This window comes from Penicillium lagena (genome assembly GCF_028827675.1).
Source record: "Penicillium lagena strain IBT 129212 chromosome Unknown utg000008l_segment0_segment0, whole genome shotgun sequence".
In the NCBI taxonomy this organism is placed as follows: Eukaryota; Fungi; Ascomycota; class Eurotiomycetes; order Eurotiales; family Aspergillaceae; genus Penicillium; species Penicillium lagena.
In genome coordinates, this window is record NW_026623229.1 from 398,399 (window position 1) to 414,213 (window position 15,815).

The following is a 15,815-nucleotide window of genomic DNA, read 5'->3' on the forward strand; positions in this document are numbered from 1 at the left end:
CAAATCGTAAAATTGTTCAATTGCACTAGACTCCCCGGGGGTATCAATCAATAAATCACAAAGCCCACCGCATCTCCGGCCACCAGCAGACGATCAACCAGCAATTACCTGCTCCTTTCCAGAATCAATCGACCTGCATTTTCTCTGAATCTGGCTCTGCCTTGCTAGAATTTCCGTTGGGAGCCCCCACCTGGTCAATTTTGTCGACCAACTCGCTCGCCGCAGCCCACAATTCGGCCTCCTTGTCCATGCCAACTGTATCTTTCCGGCTGTTCAACCAGCTAATATCCAATGGATCTCCATCTCCATCTCCAGTGGCTGAGGCTGTGGCCCCTACGCCGGCAGCGGCAGCGGCACCAGCACTCGTTGTATCGCCCGCCCGCGCGGCCGACTCGGGCGCTAGCACTTCGGCCTCTTCTAACGCGTAGACCTGCCGGCGAAGCCGTACATCAATGGACGAGAGGAGTGTAAAATATCGAGCGGTCGCTGCCTTGAACTGGGTCTTATGGGAGTCAAGGGAGCCGTCGGGCACAGCGGCGGAAGGGTTAGAGGCATCGGGTTCGGCGTTGGTTAGAGCCTGGATGGCCAGTCCGGCGGAGTGGATCAGCTCTGCGACATCCTAGTGGAATTGTTAGCTGCGTGGCTACTTATGTATCCACGAGAATTGAATAGCCCACCTTGTCCACCTCGTTCAGCTGCCGAATGCGATCCGCGGAGGTGAACCTCTGCCCGTCTTGGGCTGGTGGCGCGTCGTCGGCCATGATGGGGAAACAAGATCCAATCGGCGAACACAGTTGATCAATTGACAGCCAGACCGAGCTCACGAGCTGCAATTTTCGATCTCGTCGAGTCTCGAAGTCTCCTCGAGCGGCACAGCAATGGAAGTCGTCACGTGTAAACCTGGGGGAGACGAACGCGCTTAGTCACGGGGTGAAGCTCGCTGCAGCCGCCAACGAGATATCAAATTCATCCCCATTGCCGACTCAGCGCCTGGCACCCCCTTTAATCTCTCCAGCCATCTCTCTTCTCTTCTCTTTCTCCTCTTCACACTCACCCCAATTTGCCTCTTCATCTTGCCGTTAACCAGTCACCCACCTCCGACCTCACTGATCTTCCAATCGACTTGATCGCGATGTCCGCGCCAGGCGGTGCCCCCAGCCCTGCACCACGCAGTGGCAGCATGGGGCCTGGTGGCACAAATGGCAGTGGAAGCATGTCCATGTCCTCCCAGCAGCCACTGTCAGGCACTCCTGTGCACTCCGCCCCGACCCCCGGCCCGCCGCCTCCCCCTAGCGGCGCCATGTCGCAGCAAAACCTCAACCAAATTGTGAGTGAATTTGATTCCAGGCAGTCTGTCTCTGGTGCTGTGTTTTGCCTTGTGCTTGTTGCCTATGTTGGTCTGGTATCACCTTTGTTGTATTCTGTGACGGCCCGGCCTGCTTTGCCAGATGTTCTTCTTTCTTGTCTTTGTGTTGCTTTTATATGTCATGGTCAGTGTGCCTGTTGAGTCGATGGGCTCTGCCTACGAAGAGCTGGTTAGTCCAGTAGCCGACAATCTAGGATGCCTTACCCTGGAAGAGATATCTGGGGTAATTGATACGTCGCCAGCAGGAGCATCTGGGAAGTTTGGAACTTCTTCCATCTTTCTTTACGCTCTTGCTGTCGCCTGATCCGACACGTGATATGGACAGCCTTCCAATTTGGGATCTATGGTTTCCCATTTGGGATCCGTGGTGTTCTATCTCATCACGTGGCTCTCTCTCTGCCTGCCCGAGTTGCTTGTCTTTGTCTGCCTTTGCTCTCTCGGCCTCGCTTCTTCTTCCGCACTCCCGTTCCCTTTCTTCTTTTGTTTCACTGCTTTACCCGGATCTTTTGATCTACTTCACCAACCTACAAACCCTGGGACCTCAATATGCCCCCGAAGAAAAAGAAGCGGACTCGGAACTCGTGGACCTCGCGCTCGGAGCAAGAAAAGGAGCGAAAGAGGAACGCGGCTCACAAAGCTGCTGCGCATGCCCTCGCTACGGCCTCACCTTCCAGCAGCTCAGCTGATGGGAGCAATGCTGATGTTGCCGTTGACGAGCATCGCGATGTTGCCGATGTCGAGCTTCAGGAGGTTACCGTTGTCGAGAGCATTGCAGATAGCAACGAGTCTCGTCTGGTTGCTGAAGGCGCGGACCTGGTCTCTCAAAAGGAGCTACCAGCACCTGCGCAAGTTGTCTGTTTACCCGTGCATACCCTACTTTCGATGGCTTTACATTTTTCTTTTTTTTATAACTGCATACGGAACGTTTGATATTCTTCATGTGTGTATTTGACTGACGCATCCATCCTGTCTTAGGTGATTGACTATCTTGCCAAAAAGGGCTATAGTCGCACCGAAGCGATGCTTCGTATGGAGTCGGCTAACCAAGAGATCGACGGCCGGCCTCTCCCTCCCTTGGGAGAAGATGCTCGCCCCAAATACCAGCAAGGCTTTGGTAAGCGTACCCGCCTGACTGATCGCAGCACGGTGACTAACGACTCCTCTAGACTTGCTGAAGGCTTGGGTCGAGGAGAGCCTCGACTTGTACAAGGTCAGTCGCTTGTTTTGAACCTCCCTGAACCTCTGCTGATCATCCATAGCCTGAACTTCGCCGTGTCTTGTGGCCGCTCTTTGTGTATTCGTTCCTGAACATGGTCACCTCCTTTTATCCTCAGGAAGCGAAGCAGTTCTTTGAATCCAACAAGAACATGTTCCTCCCCGAGCACACCGATGACATCCGCATCTTGGAACCTATTAGTCTGCCGGAGCATGTTCAAGATAATGCGACCTCAAAGCTGTACCGTACTAACAAGTACCGTATTGTGCTGAGCAACTCCGCCTATACCAACCTGCTCCAATTCTTGGAGAGCAAGGAGAAAGAGGGCGGGTCGGTCATGACCGCGATTCTGAGCAGCTACTGCACGCTCAAAACCATGGATCGCGCCGCAGATAACCGTTTCAGTTTTGCTGCGATGCTGAACCAGATTGGTGCTGGTAAAACCTTCCCTGCTGAGGATGAGGGCATCCCTGGCCATCATCCCGGGTCAGCATACACAGGTGACAATCCAGCTATGGCTGGAACTCTTCCGAGACTGAAGCTTGGCAAGCTTCCTATGGAGCAGGGAATGGAAACAGATGTTCGTGCTGAGCTTGCTGAGGAGGATGCGAAACACCCTCCGAAGGATGGCCAGAACTCTTTGATGCAGGAGTTTGACGAAATGATCAAAAAGGAAGAAGACGAAGAAGCCCCTTCTCGCGCCGACATGGGGTACCCTCCTTCTATGGCCCAGGACGTTGAAATGGCGGTCGTGCAGGTGAAGGAGCACCGCGATCGACTGAAGATCGAGGGCCGCACTGGGGGCGTGGGCCCCGGAGTCAGTGTTTGCATGTTTACTTTCCATAATACTTTGGACTCGTATGAACCCCTTTTCTACGTTTCTTTTTGCTATCTGCCGCTTACTGACATGCTCGCAGGATCAGCTGCATGGATTTCTCGGACGACAGCGCCTTGATCGCTGTCGGATTTCAGCAGTCGTACATTCGCATCTGGACTGTGAACGGAAAGCCCATTCGGTCGGCTCATCCAGAGCTCGACACCGGACCCCCGACCAACTCTAAGCGTCTTATTGGCCACAGCGGGCCTGTGTATGCGGTTTCGTTTTCCCCAAGTTCTGTCCCCAGGGACAATGACTCAGGGGCGGACCGAGCGTCTACCAATTCTCGATGGCTGCTCTCGTCGTCGGCGGACAAGACGATTCGGCTGTGGAGCCTTGACACGTGGCAGTGCATGGTGGTCTATAAGGGCCACAATCGTCCTGTCTGGGACGCTCGTTGGGGTCCCTTCGGTCACTACTTCCTTTCGGGCGGCTCCGACAAGACTGCGCGCCTCTGGATCACTCATGAGCCTCGCCAGACGCGCATCTTCGCTGGCCACGACCAAGATGTGGACTGCATTTGCTTCCATCCCAACTCGGCGTACATCTTTACCGCTAGCTGCGACCATACGGTTCGCATGTGGGCTGTCACTACCGGAAACGCGGTTCGTATGTTCACCGGACACACCGGCAATATCACTGCTCTGGAATGCAGCCGTAATGGCAAACTTCTGGCTTCTGCTGATGATGATGGATCTATTCTCCTCTGGGATTTGGGCCCTGGCCGACTCCTCAAGCGGATGCGGGGACACGGCAAGGGCGGCATCTGGTCGCTCAGCTGGAGTGCGGAGTCTACCGTTCTGGTTTCTGGTGGAGCCGATGGCACAGTCCGTGCCTGGGATGTTGATGCTCCTCAAGAATCCACACAGGGACGTGTCATTCCTCCCGGAGAGGGGAGCTCAAAGATTGATGGTGGCAACCCGTCCACTGCAGGTGCTGCCGGTAAACCCAAAAGAAGAAGAAGGGCAAAGATGATACAGTCACTCCCGACCAGATCAGCGCTTTCCCGACGAAGAAGACTCCTGTCTACAAAGTCAAGTTCACCGATTCGAACCTCGTCGTTGCGGGAGGGGCCTATCTTCCTGATTTGTCCTAGGTGATTTCATCAACAATACCCATTTATCATCTCTTACCTGGCGCCAATCCCCTGAGGGATTTTTTTTCTTTGCACCACAGCTTTGATCTGTGGTTCTCATTATCTTTCTTGATCTGCTCATCGTCATTTCTTGATTCTTGCGGGATCTTGGTGGCGTATGGATTTAGAAAAGCTGGCTATCGGCGTTTAGGTTAGGAGACAGTGCACGGTTCTGACGACAATTTTCTTTCATGTACCACTTTTCCTCCATTCCCCCTGGTTTTATTTCTTCTTGTCTTTTTCTGAGCTTGAACTGTCCCCTGATGGTTGTGACTTGGCTGCGATCTGGGCCCGTTGCGGGACGGAATGCGGCTGCTGTGACTTTTGTGGGTTGACGGATCGCTCTTTTTAGCCCGTTCTTTTGGATGATCTGGTGGCGGAAGTGCGGAATGATACCTTCATGGGACGAGTCGCGGACTGCTATGGCCAGATGTGGCCAGTAGGACATTGATATTAGATTCATTTCTCGATTTTCTTTACTTCCATTTTTTTCTTCCTTTAATCTAAAACCGAAGATGCTTGTAGTTCTTCAAGATGGCCGAAGAAGTCGTAGACCCAATACCCATGCCTGGTCACCATTCATTGTATCCCAACATAGAAAGCCAACCCCCGCGGCGGCTGGCTGTAGGCGCCGTTCTTGGACCCAAGCCTATCACCCTTCTTCGATGTCAAGGCCGTATTGCTACCTCAATTGACCACTGCCACCAACACCGGCACCAGACCCTTTATTCATCGCCGCCGCAGCCTGCATATCGGCCACCTTGGGTGGCAGCACCAACGCGCTGCGGTCATTGCGCTTGTAGAAGTCAGCCAGTATTTGTGCCGTCTTGGCCGGTTGATCTTCCTGGATGAAATGGCCTGCTTCAGGGAAAACTTGGAGTTGATATTTGCCTGGGAAGAATGAATCAGAACTATAATATCGATGAAGAAATTAGTTATAGACAATGCTAACCTTGCATTTGTCCAATCATCAGCTCCTTATCTAGTCGGTCTGTCCCCGCAAGCAAAAGCAGCTTTCCGCCCCGTGCTTCGAGAAATTTTCGGCTCAGTCCGACGAACCAATTCTCCCAAAATGGCTTCGTTGCAGACAGGTTAGTGCGCCAAACCCATGGCTTGCCCGGATCGACGGGCTCACTTTCTTCGTAGAGAAGTGATGGCACGGATGCACGAGCAGATATAGTGTTTCGAATAGTGCGGGAGCGCGTGCTTTATTCTGGTTAGTTTCGGCAACTTTATAAATGGAGAGATCATGCTGGCAACGTACTGCCATTCGATTCCTGATGCAAGAGATGGGAATCGGCTTGGTCGCGTCGAGAGGTATTTCTCCATGCTCTCAAGGGCATCCATTGCCGACCCTTCACGGGGTCGTGGTTAGTTTTGAGTAGGAAGGAAAAGCGCAAGGAACATACCTTCCACCACATCCAATACCGCATACGCCAGCAACTTCGGGCCAAGCTCGCCCTTCTTCGCCACATCTGTGATAACCGCACCCCCAAGACTATGTCCAACAAGCACAATGTCTGGAAGAGACTTCCAGCCCATTTTTGACTGAGTTTGGCGAATCATATACACAAGATCCCGACTGAGTGTTTCAAGACTCAGATCGATTTCAATATGGCCATCAGCTTCAGCTTTTGTTGAATCTGCGGTGGACGGATTGTCCGGGCCTTTTGGTGCGTTTTTGGGTGTCATCATCGTCCGACCGTGGCTTCTGGCATCAATGGACATGACCCCCGCCTGGGGGAGGATCTTTCTGATTTCTTCTGTGCAGGCCGCAAATGATAGACCTGAAGAGCCTGCACCATGATGCATAACAAACAACGGACTTGAGCCTGTAGGTGGTGTCAAATAGACATGGTGTAAGATGCGGAGATTATCGACTTCTTCGGGTAGGAAAAGTTCCTGGGCGAAGAAGTCGGTCCATGTTAAAGATGATTGGGATGACGGTCTGTGAGCCGCATTAGCTTGAAGTCAGGTCATATTCATAATCAGTCATGTTTTTTGACGAAAAGATTTAGAAACCACCCGGGTCCATCATGTCCACTATAGGCGAAAGAGAGAGATACGAACCTGCGGCCCGCTCGGGCGAATAGCTGTCTGGTCGGTGAAGGAACCATCGTCCCTGCGGAAGATGTGGATGAGACAGAAGAGCCGTCCTCATCCCGGGCATCCTCGGACATTGATTCGAGGGTGGGCGCTTCAGGGGGCAGCTTGCCGAGTTGCGACTTCGCGAAAGACTTATGGAGCTCGCTCATGGATGCACGTCAATCTCGGAAAGCACGGATCGGAATATGAGGAGTGCAAGATCTGTAGCCTTATGTCCCGTCTGTTTTGGCAATTCAAAAACGGAAATCATACAGGGTATCGAGTGCAGAGTCAGGATGAACAGAGGTGACGCTCTACGCTGCTGAGTCATCCATGACATCGTCGGTGTTTACTGAGAAGTATAGAGTTTGTGATGAGGAAAAGAGCATCATAACATTCACCTAGATCATTGGAACTGCAATCAGCAGGTAAATCCGCAGTCCATATTACGAGTTCCTGTGTCATATTTTCCGACACTGCACTGATCCGCATCCGAATCCCACTCTTGGTCATTGTACTTGAAGCTGACCGGATCCGAGTCAATATCACCTACCGTCACAGAGAAGGGATACTCAAGGCCATCCCCCTGGATCGTAACTGGATTGCCGGACTCTGCTTGGGACGTGGGTGACGTGGTGATGAGGTTGTTGTCTGCATCCTTCACCTCGAACTGCACCTGATAATAGTCCGTCGGGTTGAGGCCGTTCTTGTTCTCATTCTTCTGGTATTGTATCACATGCACACCACAAGCGCCCTGGGCGTAAGTCACTTCCGGCGGTGCTGCGGTGCTTGTTGGGACACTGGTTCCGTCATACGCGGTCTTCGCGGGAGATGGAAGATCGTAGGTTGTCGTGGGGAAATCGTCCATTGGATTAGGGCAACTGAAGCCGCAGTCACCATTTCGTTCACCGCTGTCATATTCACCAATGTTGCATCCCCAGTCATCGTTATCTGTGCACCAATATTGATTGGAATACCAGAAACAAATTGGATCGTCATCGCCGTCGCCAACCTGAACCCAGAGATCATATGGAAGCTTGCTGGGAACAATCAGCGCCTCCTCGGCCGCCTGCTTGATCATAAAGCCAATACTCTCCTGGTTAGCATCAAGTATATTGAGTTTTAGCTGGAAAACATCTAGCGGATTGACCGCATCGCCTTCATTCCGTTGGTATTGAGTGATATGAACCCCGCATTGCCCAGCGGCGTATCCGTCATCGTTTTTGGGCGTTGACTTCCCGCTAGCATCTGGCTCTTCGCCACAGGGGTCACTGTCTTCAAAAATCTTCTCGACCCGCTCGGCCGCTGCGTACGCATTCAGGCAGATGGGGACTTGGAAAAATCCTAATGATTATTAGCAATGTTGGTAGAAAACTCTGAATCAATTGTTGTTATCTTACCGGCAGTCCGAATACTGTTACTGAAAACACCTGAATCATCTTCAACAATCTGGCTCATTGAGTCATCAATGGCCAGTTTTGAATCGTCCGGCATTTTCTGTCGCGCAATGTTAGTATAGACCCTCTGAGTTGTCTGGTCAAGACTCACATAGCCCCCATTTTTGTTGCCATTTGCCACGAATGCTCCATATGAACTGCGAATAATATCTCTAGACCATAATCAGCTTCGTTTTCAGAGCTAGCATCAAGTCTCGCTTACTCAAGAGTAATTCCTCCCCATGTGCTGTCTTCGCCCGTCAAGGTATCGGTGTTTCCACCATCGAGGCTCTGGAAAATCTTTGGACGATCGCTGCAGTCGGCAGCTCCGCCCCCGCTGCAGCTCGTGGGACCGTAGGCGTTGAGCAAGAACCAGGAGTTGCCACTACAGAGAAGTTAGCATCATAACGAGTTACTTGAGAGAAAGGAAGCTGTACTTGGGATCACACCAGGAGGTCTTATCCGCAGTGTCTTGGTCTATCCAGAAACCCAACTTCCAGTCGTCTTTCTCAGGTAAATCGCTCTCGTTTACAGGGCCAACGTCATCCCCGCAGTTATAGTCTGCGTGATCCACATAGCTAGGCAAAGTTAGCAAGCTCAAAAAGGGATCATCCGTGGTAGCTATCTGCCTTACAGAATAAACGGTCGTTGGCTATCCGGAGACAAAGCCCAAGTACCTGGGATCATTTTCCCATAGAGAGTCTTTTTCTGCTCGATAATCATATCACCGTAAGTAGAATTGTCCGTAGCAAGATCAACCTGGATCATGGCTCCATTTGCTACCATCTTGGTCAACTGATCCTGATTGGCTTCGTCGACTGCGTTGAGAGTATTCGCCAAAAAGTCCCTCTGTATGTCACGTAACTTGTTATAATAGTTGTCGACGAGAACTTTGAGGTCATCAGTCAATTCGCCACTATCTGTAGGTCTGTTGGCCTTAATTAGCAAAGGGAAAATCATTAATTGAGTTTTTCTGGAGAACATACTGTTTGAGACTGTCTTTGCCCATGCCAAGTCCGTAAAAGGCGGCAGCATTGGACATATCGGCAAAGGCCGCTCGCCAGTCATCGTCTGAACTGTCAGTACCTTCTCACTACGGAGAAATTTGAGTCAAAATACCTTTGAATAGTTTGGCTTTCTTAATCCCTGGCAGATCGAGCTTGAATCAGAGACGTGCGGAAATATTGGAGATAGTACACTCACAAACGTTCCAGCCGATTGCTGAACTGAACCCCCAGGTTATCTGAAGGGCATCCATCATGTATTTGATGACCTGCAGATTGTCGTCCGGAAATGAGGAAAAAGTATCTTGGAATGTCACAATGTCTGCCTTAATATCATCGCGAGCATCGCCTAGTGCCGTCCTTTCGTTGAAGATCATCTTCCTACTATCAGTATAACTTTTCAGCAACTGCCATCAGCTTGCACATACGTTGTGAATAGCCACGAGAGAGTTGATGATTAAGAACCCAGCAGCTGGGGCCTTGCATTCTACTGTGGTGCCACAGTTATTATCTTGCACTAGATCGCAATGTGTCTGGTCACTGTAGTGGAAAACGTTCCACGCGTATTGGCCAAAGTTCAATGGATAATCGTCGTCTTTGCTCTTCCAGTCATCCATCATTTGGTCCCAAGCATCTAACAACCAATATCAGTGACTGCATTTGGATCCCTGCAAGCGCGATGGATATCATACCGCTCACCTTGGCATACTCAAACCGGTCCTTTGGGGGGTTTGCAGCATCTGTAATTCTAGCGTCTCCGTCACACTGCACGTCAAGCCAATCTCCTGATGCAGGGAAGAGAACGCTGGTCTGGGTGGTACTCGAGTGCTTATTCACTATTGTGGCATCACCTTGGAAGATACCCGGCTTTATAGTGTGCGTGCCGTCAATTCCAGAGGGTGATATAGTTCTCGATGGTGCTTCTGAAGATTTTACCACTGGTACATCAACAGGAACTCGAACAAAAAGGGATTCCGCAGCTGGGAAGCCAGCGGGCGATTCCTTGGTGAGAATGGGCTTCGAGCTGGACAATGCAAACAAGCCGAGGAGGAACATAATAACAAATACGGCCATAGTTGCCAACAGAATGGAAGCAGCCCATAGAACTTGAAAATATATATTAAAAAAAAGAGTATCTTCGCAGCTGGCTGAGTGATATCGGCTTGCTCGAGAAGATAGGGGATATAGATGCAAATACCAAGAGGGATTATCTTATACTTGTAGAACTCGCGTTTCAGCCCCAATTATGTATGTTCATTAAAAATATGAGATCGCCTCGGTAGCGATGGTTTTCTGGGCTTATTGTGGGGTGATCAGGCAAGGCCTGCATAGTATGCTCCGTATAGCCTCCCAGAATATTACGGGTACTTCTTGACTCGGATTGTATACGTTATAACCAATTATCAAAAGAGCGACTGTTGGACAAGGTCGTAAACCAACGTATAATGAACTTTATTGAGGTAATAGGTCTGTTGGTAAGGACCAAAGGATCGGGTACCGGGCTAAAACCACATGGGTATAGTGGATCATGTGGATCATGTGGATCATGCATTTTTAGTCAACTCAAAAGTCACCTTACGTACAAAATCAGACCTCAGAAGACTGATTGCTTGGCTTCATTCTGCTCCGGTTTGAGACGCGGGGCTCGGCTAGCCCCATGTTGTACCCAGGCAAGGCCCTTTTGTGGTGCATCGCGCGTGCAGATTCCTACCGAGCATTGCTTCCAATGTGCGACGTCCCCGGGGTCTCCGGACTTGAACATGCCAAGAAGTCAGACTATTTTAAGAGCTTTTTGATCTTCCGGGTCAGAAATAGAACACAAAGTTTCCTTATTAAGCAATTTGGTGATTAAATGAGTGCTATTGCTGTTTGCATACATAAGTATGCTCAGTAGTCCCTTTCCAAAGTTAACTAGGTATCCCATAATATTCTAAGGCACTAGATAAGCCATACAATGTGCCCAGGGTCCTCCTTGGACTTGTACCCCACGTCATTTATTCGATTGATGTGGTTATGTTTACTCCGTTCTTTGGCCCTGTCTTGGCCATTTCTGTTACATGCCAAGGTCACTATTTTTGATCATGGAAGAAAGCCCCTCGTTCGTCAAAGCCTACCGCTGCCTAGAGCCAAGAAGCAACTGCGCCGAATAAGAGTTACCGTCCACTGTGATATGCGTTTGCTAGCGTCTTGTCGTGACTCAACCCATCATGGCAAGGATCAATTAGTAGATCTTGGCTGTACATAGCGGAGTTGTGGCGCGTTTATGTCTCCATCCGATGTCAGGAAGGATCCACACGGTGGAAACTGCCAAGGGACCAAGACCGCCGGGCTGCCAAAATGTATGGACGTCGCCGAGATCATGCTAGGACAAGAGGTTACACTTTTCAAATGATTTAACCCCCAGCTGTTATCCTCGGCGAAAGGCAAGTCACAGGAAGGAGTTTCCACCGCCATTTGTAATATTAGCCATTCATAGCTTCTTCTATGTTCAGCGCGGCTCAGGGTAGACCCCAGGTGTCCCGGAGCTGTCGCTGAAGGGCACGAGTTGGCCAGCCGTGCACTGCCTCCGTTTGGACAAGGACCTGAACCAACAAGTCTTGCTGCTGATGATCCGTAAAACGATCGCCACCTTCAACATGTTTGATTAGCTGTTGATATCATTCCAATTGCAGTTGATCGTCGTTTTTTCTTACAGATATGGATCGCCATGCATCCGACGACCATGGCCGGAGGAACAGAAGCGTTGGACAGTCCGATGCCGCATACAGTCCATACCCCCTTTCGAATCATGTTCTATACGTTATATCAGTGGGCGGCTGGAAATGAGGTCTCGAATGATCACGCTCACATCGGCCTTTTGAATAAAGCGTTTTCGCAGTGGCCCAATCGTGGGAAGATTAGGGTCGTGCACATTCAGCAATATCCGAGCAAGATGGTTATACTGATTCCCAATTGCTTCATTCGATGGACAATTAGTTAGCTTTGCCTCCTACATGACACACACATCTATATTAAAGATGGTTAGAGGAGTTACTAACCATGCCAAGCAGAATGAAACCGAATATCAGGAAATGCGGTTCCAACCTCCACCTCATCGCTGTCGATGAAAAACGGGTCAAAGGAGTCTGGGCGCATATCCGACCATTCTTGGTTTTTTGCCTGCAGCTCGGAATGAACAGCGGCCGAACGCGGGCCATCGCCAAATGAGAACATCAAGACATCGGTGCAGTGTGCAATGGCTTGGTTTGCCCATGTGCAATCGTCGACGTCTTGACCGAGCCAGCTAAATTGAGAATGAAGGGAACTGATATCAACATCTGGTGCTTGTTGAAGGCTGAGCGAATTATAAATTTCTTGGCGTAAGCCACTCCAGTATACGGCTTGTCGTAGGCGTGGCGTTGTCGTTGCCGTTGTTGGCGGGCCTTGAATGAAGGCCTTGGTTCCAAACGAATGGCCTCGAAGGTCCGAACCCGCCAAGGGAGCTGCGGTATCTGTCAATGGGGTTGTAACAATGGCTCAAGACGATAAATATCTCACCATCATACTCTTCTAACAGTCTTAAAATGACTGTGGCAGCCAGTAAATCATCATCCATGGTAACTTCATGGTCATTAAGCGCCGGGATGAGCTTTTCCAGGCACAAATGAAAGTAATGATCTGAAACAAATGGGTCAAAAGATGCGGTGCGACTCAGATGTCTTGCTGACATTGCCAGAATTGCATTGAATAGCGTCTCGCAATGTCGCGCTCGATAAGGAATGTGAAGAGCAAAATGCCGTTGATAATCTGTGCAATCAAACTGGGAGGCCGTTAGAAGAGGATACCGACACTATCGACAACGTGTAACTTACAAATGGCGTAATTTTGTTAACGAAATGCAGCAAGAGATCGGCTTCCTCGGCGTCTCTCAGAGGCCAGGATCGTTCCTTGGAGCGGACGGCCCTGTTCTCAGACACCTGGCGACTAGAGAGTTGTCGGATCCCATTCGCATCCGGTTTCCGGATAACCGCATCAAATTCTTCTGATAAGGCCGGCAATCTTGTTGTGGAATAGGATTTTCTATTCGAGACATGACCAGAATTGGTGTCGGGATGTGCCTGGTCCTCACTGCTTACCACCGCGCCCGCCACTGCGCTTTCGACCAAGGCATCAGACTCCCCATTGCCTGACTCGAGTACAAAATCCACTATTAATTCGTTGTTAGAAAATGCTACATTTGTAGGGAAGGATCGGTGGCGTTCAACCTCGTGGTGGCGGTCGCAGCCAAACTTGGTTGCGTGGAAACCGAGTGCGTGAATCTCGGCCTTTGGCCTGACGAAATTGGGTCTCACGGTTCCCTCTCACGCATGCCCGACCAGCCCGAATACATCGACTGCATTGCGGCTGCTTCGCGTCGCCTGCAAGGTTTGGTAAGACAAATCTTGTGCCTGAAGGGGGCCAGCAGTCCTTACACTTGTGGTGCAGCAGTCGGCACGGATCACTATAATCTGCTTGTTCGGACCAGAAATCACTAGCGAGTAAATGCAAGGGTCAGTCTTACCAACACTGAGATCTTCGTGCTGCTGTCATGGCCGACTACAGGGATGCCGAGATTTTCGGTGTCGATGAGTTGCAGTGGAGAAGTTTCCCCGCTGTGGGGGACGAATAGATTTGAATGGAAGGATTGAGTACTGCCAGCCGATACGACATACAAATATATGATTTTGAGCATTAGTGCCAAGGGACTAAATATATTCATTTCTTCAAGTGTATGTCAAAACGGTCTAAGATCTAGATGGCGAAACTGGCTGCTGCAACCGGGACAAAATGCAAAAAAAAGGGAATATAGGTGCCGTAGCTCTGATCTCTATACGTCGTTTGTGACCCGTATAGACTCATTTCCTCTGCAGGGCACGATCCGTTTCTGAGCAAAACCCTTTCTGGACTGGCAAATCTTCCAATCGTCGGCGTCGAAGGCTTCTCGCCACTCGAACAGGGTCCATGACATTCTTGGACTTGGTGAAAATCTCATCCATCTCTTCGAGACTGCGGCCGGCGGTCTCTGGAAACAGAAAGTAGATGAGAGGGATCATGCAAACGTTAAACCCAGCGAAGAAGATGAAGTAACGCCATCCGATCGTCTCGAGTGCTCGGGGAGTGACTTCGGCGATCAGAACGGTAAAAGCCCAGAACGTGCCGACGCTGATACCGTTGATGGCCGTACGCAGGTTTGAGGGCGCGATCTCCGTGGCATAGAGGAAAGGGATTCCAGCGAATCCAAGGGCATGGCTAAAATGAAAGAGAAAGGTGAAGACGATAGCCCCGTGCATGGCGGGTTTGTTGTCTGGCTGAGACCCCAAGCCGCCTATCAGTGCCATGCAAATGGCATTTCCCGTAGCGCTGGCCAGCATCAAGCCCCGACGCCCAAATCCTTCAATAGTTAGAATGCACACAATACCTCCAATTGGGCTGATTAACTGGTAGATCGCAGCGAGAATTCTGGATTTGAGATCACCCAACTCCAGATCACGATGCAGGATTGAAGTGGCTGTATGTACATGTGAGATTGGTGGACCTTAAGGCAAAAGTCAAAGGACGACATACTGTATAAACTGATAACATTAACGCCCGCTAACTGGAGGAAGATCATCACCCCAGCAGCCAACATAATTCGATGAAAGACTCTTCGAGGGCCCATATGGAACATTTGTAGCAGGGATTGTTCCCCAGTTTGTGCGAATGAGGCTTTCACGTCATTTATTTCCGCCTCAATTTCTAGACTTTCAAGAGTAGTGTCGTCCAGTGCAGCCAGGGTCGCACGAGCTTCGGCTGTTCTTCCCTGTCGAACGAGCCACCGGGGCGATTCCGGCAAGAAGGGAATGGATACCATGACAATAAGAGAAAATATGGTCTGAAAGACGGCTGGGAAGCGCCAGGCCACGCTACCGGGGGCGAAGGACATGCCAAAGTCCACGAATAAAGCCACTGTGAGACCCATCCCAAGGAAAACACCCGTTGTAACGACATGGGCACCACGCTTGCTAGTAGGGGATATTTCCGACTGCCAGACGGGAACCGTGGCCAGCAATCCGCCTGTGCCAACACCCAGAATGAGGCGAGCAACAATGAGATGGGCCAGGCGAAATGCGCTCCCCATGAAGACGGCACCAACAATCTGGATTGCTGAAGAAACGAGTATAACCCGCCGGCGACCAAGTCTGTCCCCGAACCAGATACATGATAGAGCCCCCAGGAGGCCTCCAACTGCATATAAAGCCACAATGGTACCTTGAATGGTTGACGTATGCTTTTTATCACCAGGGTCGGCATGTGAAACATCGATCTCTGGGAATTGCTTCCTAAAGCTGTGGAAGGACAAAACTCCTCCAAGCTGAGTCTGGTTGTATCCAACGGTTATAAGCCCGGGCATTGCAACGCAGAGAATTGTCGCGATATTGAGGCGGTTGCCTCGAAGTCCAGCGAATTGTTTCATTGAGATATGTAGAGGCGTAGAGAGTGACGTCCTTGGCACGATCGACAGAGCCGGCAGCAATCAACCTTAAATTCAAAAAGCTGGCCGTTTAGAAGGTTTCCGATATTTCGGCTAACTGGATTCTTCGGGATCTGCAAATATGGCCACTTGTTGTTGCCACATTCCATTCCCAGTGTTGGAATCCGAATGCCACGGTCCGGCCCCAAATGAACTCATAGATACGC

General features: G+C 50.5%; 5 protein-coding genes across 5 annotated transcripts; 1 reads left to right on the forward strand and 4 right to left on the reverse strand.

Annotated features, from left to right (window-relative positions):
* Positions 1–124: 124 nt before the first annotated feature.
* On the reverse strand, positions 125–761 carry N7510_010707 (mediator of RNA polymerase II transcription subunit 11; the record flags this gene model as incomplete). Its single annotated transcript, XM_056982632.1, has 2 exons — positions 125–619; positions 678–761. 2 exons carry the CDS (start codon positions 759–761, stop codon positions 125–127), a joined length of 579 nt encoding a protein of 192 aa, XP_056828126.1.
* Positions 762–1,132: 371 nt separating this feature from the next.
* N7510_010708 (putative transcription initiation factor TFIID subunit) lies at positions 1,133–4,559 on the forward strand (the record flags this gene model as incomplete). Its single annotated transcript, XM_056982633.1, has 5 exons — positions 1,133–1,327; positions 2,342–2,480; positions 2,533–2,576; positions 2,626–3,440; positions 3,500–4,559. 5 exons carry the CDS (start codon positions 1,133–1,135, stop codon positions 4,557–4,559), a joined length of 2,253 nt encoding a protein of 750 aa, XP_056828127.1.
* A 717-nt stretch (positions 4,560–5,276) lies between these two features.
* Positions 5,277–6,849, reverse strand: ppe1 (putative ribosomal protein/carboxylic ester hydrolase (Ppe1); the record flags this gene model as incomplete). The annotated part of the gene is made up of 5 exons (XM_056982634.1): positions 5,277–5,485; positions 5,547–5,800; positions 5,859–5,949; positions 6,004–6,542; positions 6,665–6,849. The coding sequence occupies 5 exons, from the start codon at positions 6,847–6,849 to the stop codon at positions 5,277–5,279; spliced, it is 1,278 nt and encodes a 425-aa protein (XP_056828128.1).
* Positions 6,850–7,100: 251 nt separating this feature from the next.
* On the reverse strand, positions 7,101–10,193 carry N7510_010710 (uncharacterized protein; the record flags this gene model as incomplete). Its single annotated transcript, XM_056982635.1, has 10 exons — positions 7,101–8,023; positions 8,080–8,176; positions 8,228–8,288; positions 8,339–8,500; positions 8,565–8,693; positions 8,750–9,043; positions 9,102–9,186; positions 9,319–9,496; positions 9,548–9,753; positions 9,812–10,193. The coding sequence occupies 10 exons, from the start codon at positions 10,191–10,193 to the stop codon at positions 7,101–7,103; spliced, it is 2,517 nt and encodes an 838-aa protein (XP_056828129.1).
* A 1,424-nt stretch (positions 10,194–11,617) lies between these two features.
* N7510_010711 (Zn(II)2Cys6 transcription factor domain-containing protein) lies at positions 11,618–14,428 on the reverse strand (the record flags this gene model as incomplete). Its single annotated transcript, XM_056982636.1, has 8 exons — positions 11,618–11,748; positions 11,813–11,912; positions 11,968–12,074; positions 12,158–12,601; positions 12,657–12,948; positions 12,992–13,305; positions 13,364–13,629; positions 14,034–14,428. 8 exons carry the CDS (start codon positions 14,426–14,428, stop codon positions 11,618–11,620), a joined length of 2,049 nt encoding a protein of 682 aa, XP_056828130.1.
* Positions 14,429–15,815: the final 1,387 nt, after the last annotated feature.